General features: G+C 44.9%; 1 protein-coding gene across 7 annotated transcripts in view; it reads left to right on the top strand.

Annotated features, from left to right (window-relative positions):
• Positions 1-25,550, top strand: part of Gria1 (glutamate ionotropic receptor AMPA type subunit 1) — a 315,108-nt gene that overhangs the window by 226,395 nt on the left and 63,163 nt on the right. For all 7 annotated transcript variants that reach the window (XM_028782513.1, XM_028782514.1, XM_028782515.1 and 4 more), the window contains one exon: positions 2,355-2,725. In XM_028782513.1, coding sequence (XP_028638346.1) covers positions 2,355-2,725 — 371 coding nt within the window. The remainder of the gene's footprint in view (positions 1-2,354; positions 2,726-25,550) is intronic.

The raw sequence follows: 25,550 nt of genomic DNA, 5'->3' as shown, positions 1-25,550 counted from the left end.
ATAGATAGATAGATAGATAGATAGATAGATAGATAGATAGATAGATAACTCTCACTCACAGGACTCCCAGCTTCCTGCTTTATAAAAGTGGCTTCTAGGAATGTCTCTTCTCTCCCTGTTTCTTGCCCACACCAGTAACTACTTCATAGTCTCCTGGCGCCTCATGCCATACTAAATACTACACTCATCTTCTTTCACATCGTCATCTCAGCTCTGTTAGGTAGCTGGAACTATTTCTGCACTTTATAGAAGAGGACACAGGGGCACTAAGGGCTTGCTTAGCTGATTTGTTGAAATATGTGCAGTCAATAACAGCGCTCATAACCCAAAGTTCTGTCTTTTGTCAATCACTGGGACATCTGCTTCTGTGGGCATCACTCCACTGAAACTCTGGACTGTGATGCTGAGAAAAACTGAGAGAAGAGCTGGAGGTGTTCTCAGGGAGAGAAGCAGGGCTGAAGCCCATGCTTCAGATGAGGCTGTGGCTCCTGGATGTGCCTTTGAGCCTTGTTCATGGATATCTTCTTGTCTGTCCATGTCCAGAGGAGAAAGAAAGCAATACCTGCAGACTACTGGGCTTGAGTTCCAACGATTCTCTGAGCTGCATGGCTCCTGTAAGCCACTTGACTCCTCCAGGGGTCAGCTCCCTAAAAAGGGTGGAGACAATTTGCTGCATGCCTGTGGTGCAAGTGTTTGCTCCACAGAGCCCAGGTCTAAGTTTGTCTCACCCAGAATCCCCTATGTTTCTTGCCCCTTTCTGCTATATCCAAGCCATCTGGGGTGTCCTAGCACTGCCCTAGGACAGATGAGCATGCCTGGCACTCCTCCCTGCTTACCAACAGACTAGGTTTGATATCCAAACACTGAATACTTATGTAGCTTTTAGCAATCTTCCTGGAAAGAAAATTCACAACTGGCTTGATTTTCTCACTCTCAGGCCCTTTCTCACATGGTACCTTCCTCCTAGAATACTGCTACCCAGCAGAGCAATATGCAATGTTCTCCCTTTTTACAATGTCACATTGACTTGTCACCTCTCCTATGCCGCACTCCCTAAGTTCCCAGTGCGATAGACTCCTCCCTCTCTTCCTGCAGTGTCCTGTCTACCTCGTATATTTGATAACTGTGTCCTGTGTATATGTGCGCATATGCGGTATAATAATCTCTTTTGCTAGCTTTATTGTGGAGGGGTCATAGCTTACCTCCAGTTTCTAGCCTAGAGCTTACACATCATTGTCCCATAAATGTTTAGCAGGTTCAATTTGCCATCACCATCTCGTTAGCCAGGATGATCTTGGTTGTAGGTAAAAGAAATCCAATGCAAACTGGCTTAAGCAAATAAAAGAACTGTCATGTGTCCTTGGAGATAGAGGAATGTATTGACAAGTTTCCAGGGAGTCCAGTATAAGCCCTGAATTGAGGAACCCAAATGGCAGCCTCTGGAATCATCCTTCCAGCAGCTTAGCTCTGGCTCCAGTTCTCAGGGCTAATTCTCATTGAGCCACATGGGTCTCAGGCATTCTTGAGTAACTCTCTCAGGACCAGATCTGGAGTAGGGTGTGCTGAGTAAGCACTTGTAGGTCTTATCTTCTTCCCAGTGTAATCAGGTTGGAAAACCTACATTCAGCCTGAAGGTCTGGGAGCAGGGCTGGAGAGGTTCTCAGAACCAAGAAAGAAGCCTGGCCACTGGATAAGCAGAAGCAGCAGCCTTTTTCTTGTAGAAAGAGGAAGGCATCTCTATCAAGCAGAGCTGTCATATAATGGACTGAACTCCTCTGACCAATATCAAGCTGTTGTTCATTTCTCAGAAATACTTCACAGTGTCAGAACAATTAGTCTTACAGGGTTCTATACCATTTGCACATCCTTAAGGTAAAAGAAAAATTCTTCTCAGTAAAAATAGGAACAGAAGCTGGGAAGAGGCCTCAGTCTATAAAGCACAGGCTAAACAAGCATGGGGACCTGAGTGTGGATCTCCACCCATATAAAAAGCCTAGTACTATAGTGCATGCCTGTAATCTCAGCACTGGGGAGGGGAGACAAAGACAGAGGCTGGCAGGGCCTCAACTGGCCAGCCAGTCTAGCCAATCTGTGAGCTCCAGGTTTAGACAGAGACCCTGTCTTCCAAAACAAGGTAGAAAAATATGATACAGTGAAGACAGCAGATATCAACCTCTGGCCTACCTTAGAACATGCACACCAATTCATGTGCAGAGAAAGACAGACAGACAGACAGAGATAGAGAGACAGAGATAGAGATAGAGGAGACAGAGACACCACACAGAGGGGAGGAACAGAAATGAGAAAAAGAGCTGCTAAGTCCAACTGAACCTTATTTGATTTTATCCTTTCAGAGAGCAGATGTGGCGGTGGCTCCTTTGACCATAACCTTGGTCCGAGAGGAAGTCATCGACTTCTCCAAGCCATTCATGAGTTTGGGAATCTCCATTATGATTAAGAAGCCACAGAAGTCCAAGCCAGGTGTCTTCTCCTTTCTTGATCCTTTGGCCTATGAGATCTGGATGTGTATAGTGTTTGCCTACATTGGAGTGAGCGTCGTCCTCTTCCTGGTCAGCCGTTTCAGCCCCTATGAATGGCACAGTGAAGAGTTTGAAGAGGGACGAGACCAGACAACCAGTGACCAGTCAAATGAGTTTGGCATATTCAACAGCCTGTGGTTCTCCCTGGGGGCCTTCATGCAGCAAGGATGTGACATTTCCCCCAGGTCAGTCAACTCTTCCCAACTCCTTTACTTAATGCTATAATATTCTTGGGTTGAAAAAATATTGGAAATTCAAGGGTTAAGAATTAGGGCTTGGGAAATGGCCCATTTGGTAAAGTACTTGTTGTACAAAAGAAGATCTAAGTTTGATCCCCAGAACCCATGAAAAAATCTGGTCATGATGGGATCTGCTTGTAATCCCAGGACTTAGGACACAGAGATGAAGGATCTCTGGGCTTGTTGGCCAGCCCTGCCTAGATCAATGAGTCCCTTTCCCCATGAGAGACCCTGACCCAGAAATCAAGGTTGGTGGTTTCTGAGGAATGGTACTGATGTTGACCCTTATACTCTGTATACATGGTGTGCACATGCACACACACAAACACACACACACACACACTGTGAGAATTCTTCGCAGATTTCATTGTGCCTGTGTTTCTGCTAAAGCTTTGGTCAACTGTTCTTTGCATGTTGTAGGTATTTCTGAATGTTTCTATGGTTAGGCCAGCCATCTGCTGCCTGGGTAATATGCTGTCAAGATGCATAGACATCATTGTGAATGATGTTCTGTAGATGTAAAGTACAGAAGAAGAATGGAGGATAGTATAATACAACCAACATTTATTGAGCATCTACCATTGGCATAACAGAGAGACACCCTCTAACTGGATGCTCGCAGCAATGGACCAGGAATCTCATGATTCTCTTTTCACAACGCTGCCAGGGCCATCCTGCCCTGGTGCCAGAATGGTTCCTGCATGATGAAGCACTAGATGGGTCACATGGCCCCTCTGCGAGGCCTCGACCAGGCAGGCCCTAGTTTCCTCTTCTCAATAGGGAAAGTCTTTTCTTTTCCTGGTTCTGGTTTTTGAAAAAGTTTTTGAAAACACTATGCAGCAGAACTATATATTTCTTGTGGTTTATATATATGGAAGCCCAGTGGCCCTGGTATGTTGTGTATTAGACTTGTCCATACAATTTATTTTAGGAAAAGTTACTTTTGAAGCCAGGGGGAAGTAGATAAAGGAAAGGGGAGAAAAAGACAATGTGAAAACTCTCAGCTGTGGGCAAAGCCCAGGTCCACTGACATCCTATGTTAATGTGTAGTGTTCCTTTGGTCACATTCTATAATATTTATGTTACAACTCTCTCAAGATAACCTGGTGAGGAAGGCAGCCTGGCTCTGTGTTCTCTTCCTTTGATCGATGTCTGTGAACTCTCTCTTTCCATTGGTCACTTCCTTGTAGATGACCCCATCTCAAAATCAGGCAAAGAAGCATAGCATGGATTTTGGCTTCCATGTGTCTACTGACATCCAAGTACATAAATCCACCCCTTATGGAAGTATTTAAATGCATATTTACCCCCATTTACAATTTGCATTTGATGTGAATCAGGACCAATGTTCCTAATGGTGGAGGAGTAATGCCTTCCTAACCAGTCTCCCCCAGGCCTTACTTTGTCTGCCTTATAATTTGGAAAGCCTCATGGTTCACTGTTTTAATCTTGTTTTTCTTTAAATAAGAAGACAGTTGGAGGGGGTAGGGTGACGTGGGAGAGAAGGTGCGAGACTGGATACTCAGCAATACTGCCAAACACAAGGCGAAGACAGAGGAAACCAAGCAGGAGAAGGGCTTGCTTAGAGATAAATCCAGCCACGGGGTAAACAGTGGGAAGAGATAGCTCTGAATGTGTCGGTGTAAGTACAAACATGGGAGCATGCACACAGTGTGAGCTTGCCCTGCTGGTACTTTCTCTAAGAGCAAACACCTGCCTCTCACCAGCAGCCCTGTGGTCTGCCTTCCAGTGTTTTCACATCTTTCTGGGTCTCATGTGCCTACTTCACAAACTGAATCCTCTGTCAGACACAGCTTTGTTTATCCTGTATAAGTTTGGCAATGGTTGTCGGTAACAGAATAGCAGTCACCTATACATTCGCCAGCTCACCACAGCCCCTCGTGATCTGCTTCACCCGTGACTTTTGCAGCCCCTGAGTGTCTATGATCTACAGACCACAATATTTACAGACTGCACTCTTGTGGTTTCTGAGGGACCCTCTGGAGTGTCTTAGGAACCAACACCATGGTGAGAAGGGGCCCCAAAACCATCCTCCTCTTCAGCTTAATAAAACAACCCCACTCAGTGTCTCTGCTTCTTGTGGGTGACATGGAAACCATGGCTTCTCCATTGAGTGAAAAGATTACAGTGCTAGGTCTAAAGCCTACAGTGAGCATGATGTTTGTGGATTTTAGACATTGGACTTTGAGTACTGTGATGATTTGTATATGCTAGCCCCAGGAGTGGCACTGTTAGAGGGTATGGCCCTGTTGGAGTAGGTGTGGACTTACTGGAGTAGGTGTGTTACTGTGGCTTTAAGACCATGATCCTGGAAGTTATTTAGTATTCTGCTAGCATCCTTAAGATGTAGATGTAGAACTCTCAGCTCCTCCTGCACCATGCCTGCCTGGATGCTGTCATGCTCTTGCATTGATGATAATGGACTGAACCTCTGAACCTGTAAACCAGCCCCAATGAAATGTTGTCCTTATGAGAGTTGCCTTGTCGGGGTGTCTGTTCACAACAGTAAAGCCCTAGCTAAGACAGGTACTATGTGCTGCTGCTCATGTTACTTTGCCCTCTTAGAGAAATCCAGGGGAAAAGCAGGAATACAGGCAGTAGTTTACCCCTGAGACACAGCAACTGGATTCTGAGACTCCTCCCCACAGGAGCTAAGAGGGAAGATGTGTGATCTTCCATCTGATTCCCACAGGAATGTGCTACCACCATAAGGTGTTGTGTCCGACTCAGTGGGCTTTCCCTTCTCAAGGCTGCTTCAGCTGGTCGTGGAGTTTAACAACCTCACCGGGAGTCAAAGTTTGCATTAGAGTGCTTCTCATAAGTATAAATGTGCACATGTCATCTTACCTCGGCCCAGATACAAAGGCAAGGGTGCTGCAACAGTGACTTGGTCAGAAGCCAAGCAGACAATGGTAGGAGATGAGAAGTTGTTGTTTCCTGGTACTCTGGTGTGCCTCTAGTAAACACAAAGCTGGGTGGAAACTTGAAGGTTCATAGTTGTTTCTACTATTAGACATTTTGCCAGATGAGCTATGATCTGTCCACTGTTCCTCCTCCATTCTCAGTCCTTCCCTTTCCCCCATGCCATCCACTCCTCCAGTTCTCTTCAGAAAAGGGCAGGTCTCCCATGGATATCAACCAAACATGGCATATGAACCAAACATGCATAAGAACAGGCTTCACGTTTCATATTAAGGCTGGACAAAGCAACCCAGTAGGAGAAAAAGGGTCCCAAAAGCAGTCAATAGAGTCAGCGACAGCCCCAACTCCCACTGTCCTTGGACTCCCACAAGAATGTTAAGCTACACAACCACAGCATACATGCAGAGGGACTAGGTCAGACCCACATAGGCTCCCTGGCTGCTGGTTCAGTCACTATGGGCTCCTGTGAGAACAGTTTAGTTGGTCCTGTGGATTTTCTTGTGATACCCTTGATCCCTCTGGCTCCTACAGTCCTTCACTCCCTCTTCCACACAATGTCCCAAGCTCCATCTAGTGTGTGGCTACCATCCACTGCTCTTATTGAAAGAATATGTCCTAACCTCTCATTGACTGAGGATGTGGAGAGCTAGAATCCATCAAATAGCATGTACTCGTGTTTAATACAGGTAGTTATTTTATACTGAGAAGCAGCTCAGTTAGAACACCTGCCCATGAGCCTGGAGCCCTTGTTTCCACCCCCAGAGTCATTTAAACCACCAAGCTAGTGCCTGCCTGCAATCCCAGCACTTTGGAGGAAGAGGTAGGATTCAAACTTCAGAGACATCTCTACCACATTTTGAATCCAAAGGCAGCCTGGGCTGCATGAAAACTTGTCTCGAAACAAAAGACATGAGATCCTGACACACACACACCCTCAAAGATTGTATCTTTATAATAACTTCACAGTAATTGATGTCTAGTAACCAAAACCAAACTCACTATGGCCCAATAGAGGTCTCCATAAATCACAGAAATATCGATCACAGTAATATGAGCAGATATGTGTTTCATTTTCTCCACTCAAGAAACCAGAGAATCAACCAGGAACAGCCCTTAGGCCTTTCTCTTAGCCTGGGTATCTTGTTCTTGTTCACATGCTGGCAACTCTCAGATACTGCATACAGCAAGAGGCAGGGACACGGGTCCTGTTCCCAGCCACATGTGTATCCTCAGATCAAGAAGACAAAAGATTAGCAAGATTGTACCCACCCACAGTAGCCTTGTAGTTTCTTACAAAGTCAAAAGAGGATAGGGACAAGAGTTGAGGCTTCAGGGTTGCCAGAGTGAAAGCAGGGGGCATGGAGGGGGGGACATCTTTTAGGACTGGTCATGATACTTACAGTAGCAGCATCACAGATGCATAGTAATATTTAGAAGGAACACTTTCTGTCCTGCCCACAGATAGAACTGAAATGCTTTCCTGACTCCTCCCCCTTCTCCTTTGAAACGTTCACATAAGCTGGGGATTTAGTGGTTTTGACATTACAAACTAAAAATCCCCTGAGCTGTGATCACAGATTGCTGTTTATATTTCGGTTGTTTGCTGGTGACATCAGGAGCTATGAGTAGACTTGGTAAGCCTATTTCTTGTGCCCAAAGATCTGTTTTAATAGATATTTTAGATTTCTCTTTCCATATAGAGCATTCTGAAGAATAATATGTTGAAGAAAAATGAATCATCGGAGACAAGGTTTATTTTTGGCTCCCCTCACTCTCTTTTGTATATCTTTCACCCCGATTTGCAGGCGGCAGCATTCATTTATCCAACAGACTGAAGATATGGAGCCTGTGGTTAGGAGCCCTGGCTTCAAGGAACTGGTAGCCCAACAGTATAAGGCAGACAGTAAACAAGGATGGTGGATGTATAAACCCTTATGTCTCCTAAACAAAATGAACCTCAGCATGGTGACACACAGCTATATTTCCAGCAGTCTGGACGCTGAGCAGGAGGATTGCCACAAGTTCAAAGCCAGCTGAGGCTACATCATGAGTTTTCAGATCAGCTTAGGGCTATAGAATTAGACCTTGTCTCAAACACACACACACACACACACACACACACACACACACACACACGGACTGGGGAGATGGTTTCATGGGCAATGTGATTGGTCTCCAAGCATGAGGGCCTAAGTTCAGATTCTCAGCACCAATACTGAAAAGGCCAGGCAAAGTAGTACAAGCCCATAACCCTGACAATGGGGACAGAGATCCTTGGAGGTTTTGGGCCAGCCAGTCTAGCTGAAACGGTGAGCTCCAGGTTCAGTGAGAGGCCCTGTCTCAAAAAAATTATGGTGGAAAAGTCATTCAAGAGGGCACCAGATGTCAGTCTCTGCACACACACACACACACACCACCTACAAGCAGACCTGTATCAACATCTGCATACAGATACATACACCACACTTATACACATGCACACATACACAAGGCATACACCCCACAGACGTACACACTTGTGTTTACACAAAAGCACAAACATACACACACACATGAACACACATAGGCATGTACACACAGGCATACACCTCATGCATATACACATATGCATGCACATACTGCCGTACACCACACACAAAGGCAAGAACACACATGCATGTGCATTATGCATGCCCAGAGACACAAGCATGTACACACAGGCATATACCACACATGTATGCATGTACACATACACACAGGTACGAGTCACACACAACATAGTAAGCTTGTTAAAATAAGTGCTAAAGAATGTGGAATTAAAGTGTCTGGAGATGATTTCTGAAGATCTGCTCAGTAAGTGGTCACTGGCCTGCACAGGGCTGAGAGATATGATATCCAAGTGCGAATGCAGTCTGCTGGAGAAAGGCTTCCTGCCTTAGGACTCCCAAGATCTGAGGGAGCAGTTTATGCCTCTGGCTTGTAGTAAATGAAGAGAACAGGGGTGTGAGAGAGCATTGAAGAGGTGGACCAAGGCCAGATGGCAGAGGACCCTGTGGCCATGGTATAGACATGGGGTTTTACTCTAGATCAATGGATAGCCAGCCTGTTAGGGGGCATTAAGCACGAGAAAGGTTGATTTGCATACTAAAATACCATCTGGGGAGCTATGAAGGAAATGAACTAGGGCAGAGAAGAGTCTCGGGCAGACACCAAAGGACCAGACTAGAGGCTTTTCTAGCTGTCCAGGGGAAATGATGGTGATGAAAATTATAAGGGTCATTGCCATGGATACAGACTCCCAGGGTTGACAGGAATTGATAATATGGGTATGTGAAGATGGGAAAATGAAGGATGCACAGATAAGACCGAGAAGGAATGGAATTTGGAGACTGAGTAAGCCCAGCTTTGGAGACAGTTAGCTCTAGACAGGTCTTAGGACTCTCTATTCACCAATGAGAACTCTTTGGTTAGAGGAAAAAGGGAGTTTTTTGTTTTGTTTCGTTTTGTTTCGTTTCATTTCATTTTGTTTTGCCTCTAAGTCAGTGTGAGGGTTTACCTCAATAGCTAACTTGATAAACTCTAGAATGAGCTAGGAAATGGGTCCCTGGCCATGTCTGTGGGGCATTGTTTTGATTAGGTTCATAGAGAGGTGAAGGCCCACTCATAGTGGGTGGCACCATTCCCTAGGCTTCTATCCTGGACTAACTATAAAGGAGAAAGTGAGATGAGCACCAGCACCTATCACTTTCTTCTTAGTAACTGAATTTAATGTGACTACTACCTTAGTTCCCTCTGCTGAACCTTCCTTATCGTGATGGACCATATCCTGCAGCTGTGATCCAACCTAAACCCTCTCTCTGGGAAGTTGCTCTTGACATGGTATGCTATCCAACAGAAAACACCATTAAGACGGGAAGTGCCCACGGCCTATGATGATCATAGCAATCCTGCCTCACATACAGTCTGAATCCCAGGTCCCACAACATACAGCTCTATTCTCAGCCTCCCCAACCCCAGTACACCACATGGGGTCAGTGGTTTTTTTGGATTCAAGTGAGCTTAGGAAAGAGAAAAGAGTGAGCAGGAGGGCCCTGGGGGAAACAGGGGAAAATGAGAAGTTATCATTCAAACCTCCGAACTCTCCCTTTTATTCTGATCATAGACCATCTCAGCATGGACACTAATTATCTCCACCTGATGAAGATAATTACAGTCAGTGAGAAGTCGTGGGCGGTGGAGTAATGGCACTTTGGGGATGTCCCTGAACCCCATATCATACATTCCCTCCCTCCAGCTCATTTGCTTGTTGGTGGCCCTGTAAATGTCTCACCATGGGAACAGAGTGGCCAAGGAGAAAAGCCAAGAAGACAACCAATGACAGCCTGACCACTGCATTCCCATGCTGACTCCATAGCAACCAGTTTGCCACTAGCAAGGAAAGATGGAAGGATACTCCCCCATCCCACCTCCCCCTCTCCCTCCTACCCTGACAGGCAGAACCTCACAAGTCCATTTCTCTTGTTCATCCTGAAGTCATTAGAGGGGGTGGGGCAACAGACAAGGAAGCTGGGGGTTGATAAAAAACAGCCTGAGACATCAAAATCTTTTTCCTGTTGATTGCACAAGCCCTGCAGAAGTCCCAGGTTAATTGCTACAAGGGACATTGTCACAAGGATCTGTGGAAGAAATGTGTGATGCACACTCTGGGTCACTGATTCAGGGTGGGGGAGGCGGGGTCACTTCTGCTGAGGCCAGTATTGGGACCTCCTGTGATGTTAGCTCCTCCCAGAAGTTCTGTAGCCAGACAGGATGTTCTGTGTGTTTCACAGCCTCTTTCTGCCTCCCAAAGAGAAAATCATGGGGCTCAGATTCCGTCCAGTGAAGATAAGCTTAGGAATGCAAAAAACAAAGTCCATGAGGCAGCTAGAAACGGTGCCAGATAGCAGCCATAAACTCAGACCCCGGGGTCTGTCTCTGCTAGACAAATGTGGCCACAAACATAGAGAGGTCATCTGTGTCCAGTAAAGGCAGAGGCCCTGGCCTTTCTCTGACTGAGGATGACCACATGAAGTGAAGTGACTCCCAAGGCCGCACCCCCTTCTCTGCTTCCCTCTCACCTTTATCAAGGAACACCAGGATGTAGGATTGGCACAGCCTGCCGAATGGTTGCATATTTTTGTCTGGTGTGATATGTGCACATATCACATATTAATTGAGGGCTCTCCCATCATGGGGATTGTGGAGGGGACCCCAGCCCACTGCTGCCTCATTTCTCCATCTGAATCTGCTGATGGACGGGAAAGCCAGAACCTGAGAGTCCTGCTGGGAACCTCCACCAACCTACTACTTCAGGGGAGTAGGAGTCAGGGTCTCACACACTGTCACAATGGCAGAGAGGTGTTCAAATCAAAGCAGGTACTGGGGAATAGAAGCCTCTGCTGTGACCCCAACTTACCCATTATAGCTGGAAGTCTAAGGTGTGAGAAACAAAAATCCTCACTTTATAATAAGAGTTTTCATTTCATACGAAGAGTAGTGGAAAGTTAAACTGGAGGTAGTTCTAGAATATCAAACAGCACCAACTGAGAGCAGATTTAAAGCCTGAAGCAAGCCTCTTCCAGGCCTTCCTCATTGGCTGGGGGATCAGGTCTGTCCCTCTGTCTACCTTTTGCACAACAGAACCATGCTTTTGTTCATCTTTCCATTTTGAACCCTGTTTTCTTTAATGCTTACCAGATGCAAAGCCTAGCTCTTAGTAATTCTCTACTCTAAACTTCTCATTTAAGAGATGGGTAGCTTGACAGAATTTGTGTGGGGGAAGGTGACAGAATAGCAGGTATAAGCAGCAGTCTAGTGTCTTTTGTTTGTTCATGGTTGGACCTAAGGTGGCTCATGGAATCTTGAAAATAACCTATCATATTTTATTGTTGACATACAGTTTGAACAGTTGACTGTAAGGAGAGACTTTTTTCATACCAGAATTACAACAGTCCACTTTTCTGAAAGTTTATTTCAAGAGTAACTGTGTCGTTACCACCTGTTGGGTAGCAGGTGTCATCAGCTGTGGTGGCAAACATCACTGAAAGTGTGGATTGACATTCCTCCCTTGGGACTCATGGTGCAGAATGAGGAGGTGGGAACAAGCCCAGTAAAAAGGCACTCAGCAGCATCAACCCAGTTTCACAGAGACAGAGTGTAGCTTACAGAAATGGAAGGGATTTAGCCAAAATCAGGAAGGCAATCAGGGTGAGTCTGACAGCACAAGATGAGAGGGACGCTTGTAGTTCTTGCTTTTCTCCTGCTGTGATCAAACATGCCACAGGAAGAAACTTAAGGAAGGAAGGGTTTTATTAACTCACAGTTTGAGGGCCCAGTCATCATGATGGGGACAGCATGATGACAGGAGACACTTGCAATCCTCTCCTTTCAGGCTAGGTGGTACATCAGTTAGCGTTCTGTGGAAATGCCCTCATGTCCCAAAGGTGTGCCTCAGAAATCCCCTAGACAAGTCCTAACCCCATCAAGTTGAGAGTCAAGTTATCTGTTGCCGTGGTGACTAATGTTCCATGTATCAGCAACAGAGGGTAGCTCCTGCTTCATCCTGGATGGTCATCACTATGAGAATCTACAAATCAAATACAACTAAGCCCAGAGTAAGCTCAGGGCTCTGGGAAGAGTTGTGTTAGCATAGATTACACAGTGTACAGCTGACACTTTTAGGCAGAGTTACAATATCATGCTTATATATTTTTAAAAAATAACTCCCCTCCCATTTTTTGGTTCTATGTATAAAATCTGATTTCTGTGTTTTTGTTTTCTTTCTCATATGTAGGAAAAATAAGGTCATGGGGGAGGGGCTGCACTGAGAGAAAATCAGACCCATACCCCTATATCCTGGGCTCTTCCCAAGGGCAGCTGGGTCCATGTTCCTCCAGAAATAACCCTTTGTTTCTTTGTGAACCTTCTCTGGAGATTGAGTATCTGTGATCAAGAAACCAGGTGTTTTGTCTACAAGAAGAACTGAGTTCCACATAGAGAAAAACTAGAGCATAGTTAATTGACTGGATGGAGAATATATGCTCAGTTTCCTGAAGAGAGGCCAAGAGATTTACTGCAGAGCTAGGCACCACCATACAATGGTGGCATAGGAATCATTTCTGCCTCTCCTTCACATCCTAACTCTGCTTCATGGATCTGGAAGGTGAATAAAACCCCACCTACATGGAAAGTGTCAAGGACAAAGACCCAGAAGCCACACTTCTAGATCATTACTACAAATGTATGCATGCCCCTGGTGAACTTAGAGGAGGTTCTTCAAAGTGAAGAGGGCAGTTGCTGCTGGAACAAGCATGGAGTCCCATCCTGAGGGAGAACATGGACTGGTGTCATCACAGGCATTAGTAACAAAGCTCTCAAAGGCATTCCATATCAGACCTCCATGAGCCCATAGGTCTTACTATCATCCCTTCAAAATGAAAGCAGAATGGTCCCAGGATGTCTGAGTGCCTCATCTAAAGCTTGCCTCTTCTTAAGTGTTGGCTTATGCATGGCTCCCAGCCAAGCAAGACATCCTCCCGCAAGCACAGTAACCACTGTGCTCTTAAAGGACCCTTCATGTGAGGGAGCTCTGTTGTGTTTCCTACTTGGCTCCTCCCTCCTTTTATCATGCTGTGGGTTCACTTCTCCCATGTGACCTTAAACACCCCTCCAAACCTATGCCTTGAACAAGATATCTATAAGCTTGACCCTCAGAATAGGGCCATTTAAGATTAGCATCAGCTCTACAATTTACTAGCTGTGTATGTTTAAAAATACAAATCTCTGTGCCTCTGTTTCCCCTTGTGGGAAATAGAGATGATAAAACCTGCCTTAATTGGGATGTTGCCCCAATTTACCTCCCCTTTGCTGTGATAAGACACTGACTAAAAGCATCTTGGGGAGGATAGGGTTAATTTTAGCTTACAGTTGCCCACCACAGTCCATCATGAGGGAAGTCAGCACAGAAACTGAAGCCTAAACCATAGACGGAGGAGTGCTGCTTCCTGGTTTCTTCCCCATGGTTTGCTCGGTTTGCTTTTGTATATAACTGGGAGGAGTTCCACCTGCCCAGGAGTGGAACTGCCCATAGCGGGTTCCCCACACCCTGACATCAATCATTAACCAAGATAATGCTCCACAGAATTACTTACATGCTAATGTGATGAGGTCACTCCTTAATTGATAGTCCCTCTTCCCAGATGACTCTAGATTGTTTCAACAAATTGGACAGAAACCAACCAGCACAGGTGTTCCAGAACTCAGTGACACAATACCTGGTGAAGTCAAGTTCTTCCTCTGCCAGGACTCACACACAGTAAATACTCCATATTGCTGCTTCTGCCAAGCTCATCTGAACCTCTCTTACAATCTTGAACTCTATGTTCTAGCCACCTAGTTCTATGCCCTAATGAGACAGAGACTAGGAACTCTACTCTGTGACTCACAAAAAATATAAAATAAAATAAAATATAATAAAAGAAAAGAAAAGAAATAAGATGGAGCAAGGCATGGTGGTACACACATGCCTGCAGTCCAGCAGTTCCCAACCTGTGGGGCAAGACCTCTGTGGGGATCAAACAACCCTTTTACAGGAGTCACTCACCTAAGACCACCAGAAATATCAGCTGCTTGCGTTGTGATTCACAACAGTTGCAAAATCACAATGATGAAAGAGCAACAAAAATAATTTTATGAAGGCTCAGAGGTTAAGAGTACTGTCTGGTTTTGCATACATGCAGGCAGGATGCTGTGTACAAGAAATAAATAAATCTTAAATAATGATAATAATAACTTTATGGTCACCACATAAATAAAAATAATAACTTCAGGGGTCACTGAAACATGAAGGTCACAGCTTTAGGAAGGTTGAGAATCACTGCTGTAACCCAATGACTTGGACAAGCTGAGATGGAAGAGTTAAGAGTTCAAGGTTAGTGTGGGTGACAGAGTGAGACCTTGTCTCAAAAACAAAAACCATCGGGAGCTACTGGATATTCTAAACATTCAAAATGCTTGTTGATTGAGCATGAGCATTTTAGAGTAGCACTCTCAGACTCTCAACTGTATCATAGTTTTCATTTAATGGAGAAAAAAAATCTAAGGAAGAGACTTCCTGGCTCTTACTGGCCACATGGATATCTCAGGACAAGACCTGCGAAGAGAGGCAAACTGGGGAAAGTTGGAAAGACCCAGAAAACAAAGTTACCTTGTTATTTTAATGGGTCCAGCTACCCTGCTATTTAAGGATGGTCTAACTAACCTCTTTTCTAGGAAGATAATCAGAATCTTTGTGGTTTCATTGTTTGAGTGTCAGTTCATTGTTTGTACCTATGGTGTTGGATACACTGGTGAGTGCCGGAATCTGTTACTTGTTGACTCTCAATTGATAACGATCTAGAGTCACGGAATAGAGGATTCACTGGGCATGGTCTCCAGGGATTGGCTAGATTGTGTTTATTGAAAAGGTGAGGCACACATAAACGTAATTGAAACCTACAAGGATGGTGTTCTGAACTCCATAGAAAGGAGAAACTGATCTGAGCACCAGCATTCACCTCTCTCTGCTTCCAGACTGGGGAGATACTGTGACCAGCTGCCTCACACCCCCACCATAACACTTTCCTCACCACAGTGGAAACTGTGAGCCACAAACAACCCTTCCTTTCTTAAATTGCTTTGTCTGGCATTTTGTCCCAGCATTGGGAACAACAGCTAATACACTTACCATCATGAACTCCTCCAGATACCCCACTAATACCATTCAGTACATGAGAAAACCAGGGCTCAGGAAGATCCTCTCCCTCTAACCTGTGTCTGTGGGATACATCTGGGATGTATCTGACACAGTGCCATCTTCTGAGCCCAGCAATCTTCCTGATGGCAATTTAGGAATTCTAGAGACTGTTAGAATTTGGTTTTTTTTTTTAAATCTTTCCTCTACAACATTCCTGAACTCTGATTTCTCCTCCTCTCTCCAAAAACAGGAGTCATTTTGCTTCTGTTTGGGTATTCCATTAATATATTTATTTACAATACTCTTGTCTGAAGATTTTTCTTGGGATGGAGGAGAGTTGAGTGCTGGGACATGCTTTCCATGACCACCAAGTGTGAGGACAGTGTGGCCTCCTAGGGTGAGGGAGATGGTGGCACAGAGCAGAGATAGGAGACATTTTAGAGACACCAGCTTGTGTCCTCTATTGTAGCTGTTAGGTGACTATCATCACAGGAAGGGCCCTGCTGTCACAACCAAGGGCTGGTGAGGACATACTTTCAGCTGTAGCTCTTTAGCTGTGCAGTAAGTGAGGAAACCACTAGAAATGGCTTCAAAGTCTAAGGAGTTGAGAATGATCTGAATGTAGCCACATATCCTATGAAAAGAGTCATGTGAACATAATCAGAGGCACATAGAAGGATGCTCACCTCACTGTTGTCTGACTGAGCTAGAAATAGCCCACATCCGTCAGTAAAGGCCTTGCCAAGAAAGAAAAAAGAAGAAAAATGACAGGCCCTAGTCCTCAGAGAAGCTCACAGTTATTAAGGTGGGTGCACTGATGGCACCAGTGCTTTGTAAGGACTTTCAGGGGTTCTGGGCTGAGAAGCAGGGCTCACTGATCACAAATTACAGGCTCTTGATACCGCCTTGTGCTGTCTCTCTGGAACTCAGCAAAAAAAAGGAGCTGAGCTCTGAGAGTCTCTGAGTTGGTTCAACAGTTTTTCTGAAAAGTAAAGCTTTCACTAGGGTGAGAAGAGGCTCTTGGGAATTAGGGACAGTTCCTTGAAAGATGTTGTAAGACTTCAACAAAAGCAAAGAAGAAAGAGAAAGCATGCCTTCTTCACAGGTGACTTTTGTAAGCAAAGGCACTGAGAGGGCACATGCTGAGCAAAAGAGCCTGCTAGCCCCTTCCCAGACATTCCCGGCATCAGAGCTTATCAGTTAAATGATACACCTGATATCATGATCTCGGGATGCCTGTGGCATACTACAAGGCTATTAAATAAATCTTAGAAAGCTCCTCTTATTCAGCTATTACCAGCGAGAGATCCAGTTCTAGATGGAACTTTGTTAGCCAGTCTGATGTCTAGAGTTCTGAGTCCTGTCAGACATCCCAGAAGCTCCTGACCATAACTGCTTAGCAGCCAATGGGAAAGATGCCAGACAGACAGACTCCATCTCTTTTGTGGGGGTGCCCACATGTTAACCTTTTACTTCTTTCAGATCTCATTCTGGGAATGGGGGAAAAACAAGAAAGGGCTTTATTCTGTGGTCTTTCTGAGGTGTGTGTGCATTGTATACACTTTAATATATTACAGATATAAGTAAGCCAGTGTTTTATGAATAGATACATTAAAAACATAAAATTGGCGTATTGATAGAGTGTCCCATAATTTTTCCTGTGGTGTTAGGACTTGACCCCAGGGCCTTGTTTCTTCTATGCAAGTGCTCTACCAATGAGCTACAACCTAGCCCATGTAATATTTTGATACAAGTAGATACTGTATAATGCTTAAATCAAGTCAAGCGTCTCTCTCCTCAAACATTTGTCATTTTCTTTAGGTAAAGATACTCAGGATGCTTTCTTCTAGCTTTTTGATATTCAAACTACATTATGTCATCCTTGGTCCTGTTCTGGTCAACAATACACCCAGATATCTTGCTTCCATCTAGCTACAATGTAATGTTAAGTCTTTGTCCATCTCTCTCTCCCCTCTCTCCTCCTGTTTCTGGTAACCACAATCCTGTTATCACTTTCTGTAAAGTCTTTCTACTCCTGGATTATTTCACTTAACACAGTGATCTCTAGATCCACCAAGGCTTTAAAAACCAACAGAAATGGCATTTCATTCTGCATATGTACCACATTCTCTTTGTCCACCTGTCCATTGTTGCACACTTCAGTAGTAACAACTTTTTGGCTTTTGTGCATGGTGCTATAAAGAGTGGGGAATATAGCATTTTATAAGCCCTGAGCTGAGAGCAATGCTTTAAGCATAATGGTAGATCTGAAGAAGCAGGAAGCATGCATGCCAACCTCTGAGTTTGCAAAGGCAGAAGACCCAAGGCATGTAAAGAAATAGCAGATAACAAGGTGGACTGTGCATCTGAGTAACTCCCGAGGGCAGAACTCATGATCTGCTTCAGGAGACCAAATGGAAAGACAGGAGCTTTGTCCCAATGTTACAGAGAAGCTTAGACAAGCAAGTGAAGGGCAGACGGGGTAGGGCAGGGCAGGTCGGCAAAGATGTAAAGATGGCTGTGCTCAGATCGGAGAGTCCCCATCCAGACACTCTTGTGTTTGATCACAGAGCTACCATTTAGTAAGCTCTGCAACTGGAGTGGCTTAACTGCACAGCCTCAGTTTCCACAGTTGTAAAACTCCAGCTGTTTATACCAACATCACAGGACTTCTCTCCATGGGAACACACAGAGGCTGAAGTGTGTGGCGCAGTTCCTTGATTAGACCAGGATTTCAGATCTGAATTCTCTCTTCCTTTATGGCCATCACTTTCCTATCTACTCTCCTGGTCTCCCGCACCGGTTATGGCCCGCTAAGAGCTCTCAGGGCTGAACTGTCACATATCTCCTAATCTGGCCAAGCTCTTGGCCCCTTCTGGCCAGAGGGAAGTCCAGAGGCTGTTCCATGAGGAGAAAAAGGAGGACAGCCAAGTTACAATGTTGTATAATTAGATGAGATTGGCAACATCACTCACCGGCTCCCAGGCTGGTCTCCCACCTCGGTTCCTGGGCAGAAACTGGCTCCATGCATCTGCCTGCCTCTCTGGAATAACTCATCCATCCCTTCTCCCCCATAGTGACCCAATGGTGCCAGGTGAACTGCCCTCCATTCCAGCCTTCTCTTGTGGACCCCTGCTTTCATCTCTTCATGATCAACATATCTGTGGTTTTCTCTTCACCCAAGACTGACAGACATGGGCTTAGCAAGCACTGCAGCAAGCAGCATGTTATCACCTATATGGTGGTATCTATCAGCCTGCTTTTGTTTGGGAAGCCCAAGGAATGGGAGGGGTTACCACAACCATTTTTGTCAATTTCAATCTGCTACATATAAAACAATGGCAGTGTGTTTAGAGCTTCTGCAACAGTCAAATGAGACTGGGCATTTACAGGACTTAGCCTGTGCCTGCTGTGTCACAATCTCTCACAGAAGGTGTGTGTTCTCACTCTTTCCAGGTAAAGATGTTAATGGGATTTATAGTCAATACTTATTAAGATTCTACGCTGTCAGTGTTTATCACTTTGTGTCCATAATAGATGTCAGTAATTACTTACTAATCTAATAAATCCATTGCGTACATCCTTAATGAATCTATAGACTGCATTCTGAAAGCCGTGCAGTTCCTCTTGTAATCAACTTATTTTAGATTTGGGGAAAACCAAAGTCCAGAGAACTCTCGTGGCCTGTTCAGTTAATGGAGCATTTTATAATGTGACCTCAAAGAAGCAAGTTCCCCTAACACCCATTGTAGAAAAGACTAGCCTAATGCTTATATGTAAACAGCTTTCAAGTTCTGGAGGGATGGAGGAGAGGGAAAGAAGGAAGGGAGGGAGGGAAGAAGGAGATGGGAAGAGAAGCAGAAAGGGGAGGACACCAAGCAAACCTTGTACCAAGTCCCAGTGTTGAATGGAGCTAGGTCACAGCTTTTGTGGTTTGGTTTGTTTTGTTTGTTTTGTTTTTGAGACAGCATCTAGGGTACCCTCAAACTCCTACAGCCCATATTGACCTTGAACTCCTGATCCTCTAACCACTGCCTCCAGAGGGCTGGGATTACAGGCATGCACCACCATGCCCAATGTAAGCAAGAATTTAGGGATTTGTGCATGTTAGGCAAGGATTCAACCAACTGCATCCACCTGATAACCATTGTCCTTCTCGTTTACTTTAAAGACCTCCAGAGCACTCCTCCTCCTAATGCCAAACATCTCTGTGTTTAGTGTTTGCTTGGTGGCATCAACAGGATAGCTAGCCAGCCTAAGCTAAGTGGCTTATGTGTGCTCACCTGCACAGAGGACTAAAAAAGGAGGAGTGGCAGGGAAGGCTACCTCGAGTGTTTCCCCATGGCTGTTAACCAACAGTTAACAGGGTCTAGATGGGCCAGAACAACTATCGGAAGACACTGCTGTATCAGATGACCCTGATCTGGGTCTGCCTTCTTAGGCCCAGATTTTGGTCTGAAAGAGCTGATGGACCACTACAGAGAGTGCTACACAGCCTTAGATGAACCTGCTCTCTATGGAACCAGGAGGTAGACACATAGCAAGAATTACCAGGCTTCTGGTTCTATGGTGGCTAGAGGCTAGCTAAGATGAGATAAACACATAAGGAATGTATTAGCTGTGCCATGGCCCCGTGTGCTATCTGTGGTGACCCAAAAGTATAAATAGTCATTGCTAGAATGTTCTTCCTCACCCCAATATGGCTATGGAGGAAAACTTCAGTATGTAACAGAAGTAGAACCATACTCCCTCCCTAAGACAGCCAGTAGTTCTCACAAAGCACAGGGTACCTTTCCTACAGGTATGAAGAAAAATGTATACTTGCAAGACACTGTCATTTTAAATTGTGTGCACATATGTGTCTGTACATGCTCATGATGCAGGTGCCAATAGAGACCAGGAAAGGGTGCACCCCTTGTACCTAGAGTTACAGATTGTTTTGAGCTGCCCATTCTGGATTTTGGGAACCAAAGTCAGGGCCTCTGAAAGAGAAATACATGCCTTAACCACTGAGCCATCATTCCAACCCAGAAACTAAATTCTCCTAGTATAGATCGATCATACTTCCCAGTTTAGAGTTTTGGGCTTTTTTTTTAAAAAACATTGCCTGTTTTCTCTCTGATGAACATTAACCCTGTTCAGCTTTAAGAGATAACATGATGAGCAAGAGAAGATTTTCATAAGGGTGAATTTTTCTTCACTTCATCCCTCTTTGACACACAATTGAGTTTAGGCTTATAAATTCCATCAAGATATAACATAATGGATAAGTTTGCAGTTCATATAAGACCGGCTCAGGTGCTGGGGAGGTTGGCTCAGTCAATGAAGTTCCCGTTGTACAAACCTGAGAACCTGAGTGTGGACCCCCAGTACTCATGTAGAAGCCAGGCACAGTGACTCCTGTCTGTAAGCCTAGCACACCAGGCAAGGCAGAATCAAGTGAGTTTTAGGAGCTCATTGGCTAGCCAGTTGAGCCAAATAGACCAATCAATGTCCAGTGAGATCTTGTCTACAAAACTAAAGTGGATTCTTGGGAGACAGTTTATTGGGTAAAAGCTCTTGTCATGCAAGCTTGAAGATATGAGTTCAAATCCCCAAAACCCAGAAGAGCTACATGTTCAGCATGAACCTCTGCAATTCTCTTCTCCTTCAGGGAGATAGAATTCAGAAAGAGGAAAATCTGCAACTGCTTTTGAGAAAGCCAGCCTAGTACACAAAGCAAGTCAACGACAAAGAGATACAATTGCATTGAGAAAAATGGAGTGACAGAACACTCTGATGAAAGCAACTTAAGAGGAAAAGAGTTTCTTTTGTCTTACATTTCAAGGATATAGTCCATCAAGGCAGAGAATTCAAGGAGGCAGGACCTTGAGGCACATCTCATTCATAATCAAGAAGCAGAGAGATGGAAGCTATTGTTCAGCTCCCTGTCTCTATTTACATAGTCTGGGCCCCCAGCCAGGGAATGGTGCCACCCACAGTGGGCAAGTCTTCCCTGTTACCTCAGTTAATGTAACCATGGTAATCCCCCAGAGGCACATCCAGAGGCCCATCTCTCAGGTGATTCTAGAGTCTGTCAAGTTGACAACAGCAAACACCTCAATGGATATAGTCTTTGAAGGTGAACTTAGGAGTTGTTCTGTCATGAGGCTATTCTACGTAGGATTGCTATGAATATACCTGCAAAATCTTTTGGTGAACATATGTGGTTTTCTGCTGGATGTATAACTTAAGAGTAGAATTCCTGAGTCAAGTTATGTATATTTTCCTATTGAAGATTCTACAAAGCTGTTTCATAAGGACTGTACAAATTTAGACTCCTGTCAGCAAAGCATGTGAGTTCCAGTTACTTCACACTTTCCTTTTTTATTTTATCCAAGTTTTTTATCATATCACATTATGGCTTGACTCTGCATTTGGTGACAGTACCCCTTCCATACCCAATAGTTGTTGAGTATCTAGTGTCTGGTACAAAGTAACTTTAGAAAGTTACTTAGATAGTAACTTAGAAGTATCTGCTAAAGCTTCACTTCTGTCAGTTTTACAGGACATCATGACCAGCAGCAACTTAGGGAAGGAAAAGGTTTATTTCAGCTTACAATTCCTACAGCCCATCACTAAGAAGTCAAGGCAGAAATCCAAAGACCTTGTCAAGCAGATCTGCTGTCAATGGCAGAGAGACATAAACACATAGTTACTAGCTAGTTGCTCGTGCTGACACTTGGCTAGATTTTGATTCAGGATAAGCTAGCTATAGCTCAAGACCCTTACCTAGGGAATGATGCCACCCACAATCGGCTGAATCTTTACACAGCAGCTAACAATACAATACCCACAAGCATGCTCATAGGCCAAATGGTATAGATAACTCTTCATTAAGACTCTCTTCCCAGGTGACTCTAGGTTTTGTCAAGGTTGTAGTTAAAAAATAACCAGCAGAATCTCTTAGCCATTTTCCTGCTAGGCTGTCTATCTTCTCATTGTTGCACAACTTTCCTTGGTACTAATCTTTTTTTCAGTGATATTTCAGATCAGTGTTTTATCCTCCATGACAGCAGCTCTTGACCCCTTGTGGGGCCACATATCAGATAGCCTACATATCAGATATTTACATCATGTTTCATAACAATAGCAAAATTACAGTTACGAAGTAGCAATAAAATAACTTTATGGTTAGGGGTCACCACAATATGAGGACCTGTATTAAAGGGCCACAGTATTAGGGAGGTTGAGAACCACTGCTCCATGACTTTTTTTTTTTACTTGTTCACTTTATGTCCATCTCACTCCCCCGCTCCCAGTTACATCTTCCCACAATCCTTCCCCTATCTCCCCACCCCTTCTCCTCTGAGTGGGTGGGAGACCTCTGGCACTTCAAGTCCCTGCAAGGCTAAGCACTTCCTCCACATAAAGATCGAGCTGCACATCTGCTACATATGAGCTAGGAGGCCTAGGTCCAGCCATGTATGTTCTTTGGTTGGTGGTTCATACTCTGAGAGCCCCAAAGGGCCCAGATTAGTAGACTCTGTGCGTTTTCCTGTGGAGTTCCTATCCCCTTTAGGGCCATAATCCTTCCTCTTGTTCCTCCATAAGAGTCCCCAAGCTCCATCCACTGTTTGGCTGTGGGTGTCTGTATATGTGTGAGTCAGCTGCTATGTGAAGGCTCTCAAAGGACACCTTGCCCCTATATCCAAGCATAACAGAGTATGATTAATAGTGTTTTGGATTGGTGCTCGCCCGTGGGATGGGTCACAGGTTGGGCCAGTTATTGGATGGCCATTCCCTCAGTCTCTACTCCATCCCTGTGCCTGCATTAATTGTAGACATGATAAATTTTGGATTGAAAGTTTGGGTTGTGGATGAGTTGGTGTCTCTATTGCTCCACTCAGGTTCCTGTCTGGCTACAGATGGTGGCCTCTTCAGGTTCCATATCCCCATTGTAGTGAGCCACAGCTAAGATTACCCCCATTGATTCTTGAGTGCCTCCCTTGTCCCAGGTCTCTGTCTCATCCTGGAGATGCCCCCTCCACCTCCTCACTCCTGTCAGTTGCAGAATTGTTTATCTTAAGTGGTTTTAATATAGTCTAGTATAGCTAGATTTTTCACTGTGACTAGTATTTTGTCCTGAGAAGTAGTGTTAGGGTTCTATAAAGGAACATAACTGATAAAGTGAATTACATTATATATGATATACTATACACATGATGTATATTATATATTACATATAATACACATACACACACACACACACTGTGTGTGTATATATGTAATCAGAGTGACTTACAGGGTTGTCTGGCTAGTTCAACAATGGCTGTCTCTGTTGGGCTGTGGCGCATGTGTAGGCATGGGTCCTGTTGGGCTGAATTGTGGGTCTGGCGCGTCTGCTGCCCTAAGGGGCTGAGGCCAAGACTCAGGGAAGCAGGAGCACTGGAAGTCGACTGAGTTCACTCCACGCCATGCCTGGCAGACATCAGGCTGTGGGAAGCCACGTGACTATGCTCTGGGGGTGGAGAGAACATAGTCTGAGACCCCCACAGTGGCTGGAGCTCTTGGGTAAGGGATCTCCAGGCCAGGAGGTGGACAGGGACCAACTGGTCTCAAGCCATTGGGCTCTCAGGCACTGCTGAGAGTCCATAGAAGGACTGAGATGGGGGTGTACAGGCTGGATCGACCTCCAGTCAAAGTGGGGAGGGGGACAAGCTCTGGTAGAGTCCTGTGGGGAGAGGGCTCTTGGTCAAGGCAACTTGCTTAGCTGGGTCATGGCTGGCTGGAATGTAGCAAGGTCCTCAGCAGGAGATTAGACAGTGGCTCAGTAGTTGAAGATCTTCTCCACAGTTCCCCATGGCAGGCCCCAAAGAGGAGAGGTATTTCATGGTCTTAAGATATGGTCTTAAGATCTTTATTGTCATGGTGGAAAATGGATGAAGCTATACCCTGTATTCTCAGGGAGGGCCTGAGGTTAAATATCTTTTACAAGGAGGAGGGTCTGAGAAGGAATACTTAATTGGCTATGCCCTCTGTCCTTTAGGTATCTCATGAATATTGAAATGCCTTGAGGCTTTGCGGCCTATAGTCAGGCCCTCTACCTGTGATACTTGACCTGTGGCCACAAACCTCTCTTTGGGAGGAGCTGTAGAGGGCTGTGGCTATGTGAAAGGAACCAGGAGTCCCAGGAGCAATGCCAAACTCCTACCATCCCTTTAGGGTCTCCGGGTTCAAAGTGTGACTGACCAGTTACCTAGCTGCCTCTCACAGCCCACTGACCCACATGTCTCCTGACTAAAAAGCGAAGAATCTAGTAGTTGTTCAGTCCACAGGGCTGGATGTCTCAGTTAGTCTTCAGCCCATGTTGGAATCCCCCCCCCAAAAAAAGTAGGTTCTAACAGTGAGATATTCCAGTGAAGGAATATCTCAGCAGCAGAATAGATTAAGTTACCAGTGAGAGTGAGGAACAGCCAGCAAAAGCAAATGCTACCTTCTCCTGGTCTTTTTATGTGTGTTGCCATCAAAAGTGACTCATATCTTAGGGAGAGTCTTCCTACCTCAGAGGATCCAATCAAGAATACCTCTCACAGGTATGCCCAGTTCCTTGGGTTTTAGGTGATTCTGTATGTGGTCAAGTTGACACCAACATTAGCCTTCACAGAAGTCTTCACTTCCCAAAAGCTGTGAAGATATTCTTCCATCCTAGATATACAAAGGAAAAGGGAACAAGAAGGGACTGGCTGAGGAGTTGACTCAGAGAAGTACTTTCGTGCAAACATTAGGATGTGAGGTCAATACCTAGCATTTACCAGTATGGTAGCATCCACCAGTAATCCCAGTGCTAAAGATTAGAAACAGGAAGATAACTGTGGCTTACCAGCCAGCCAACCTAACCTGTGCTGAGCTCCAGGACATGAGAACTACTGTCTCAAGAAACAAAGTAGACAGTATCTGAGGAATGATGGGAATGAGCCCTAATGTTGATATCTGACCTCCATGTGTTTGAATGCAGATGCACACATCCACACACTTGCACACATGTTCTCTCTCTCTCTCTCTCTCTCTCTCTCTCTCTCTCTCTCTCTCTCTCTC

This window comes from Grammomys surdaster, unplaced genomic scaffold, assembly GCF_004785775.1.
Source record: "Grammomys surdaster isolate TR1022 unplaced genomic scaffold, NIH_TR_1.0 797, whole genome shotgun sequence".
NCBI lineage: Eukaryota > Metazoa > Chordata > Mammalia > Rodentia > Muridae > Grammomys > Grammomys surdaster.
This window is presented reverse-complemented; position numbering and strand designations above follow the sequence as displayed.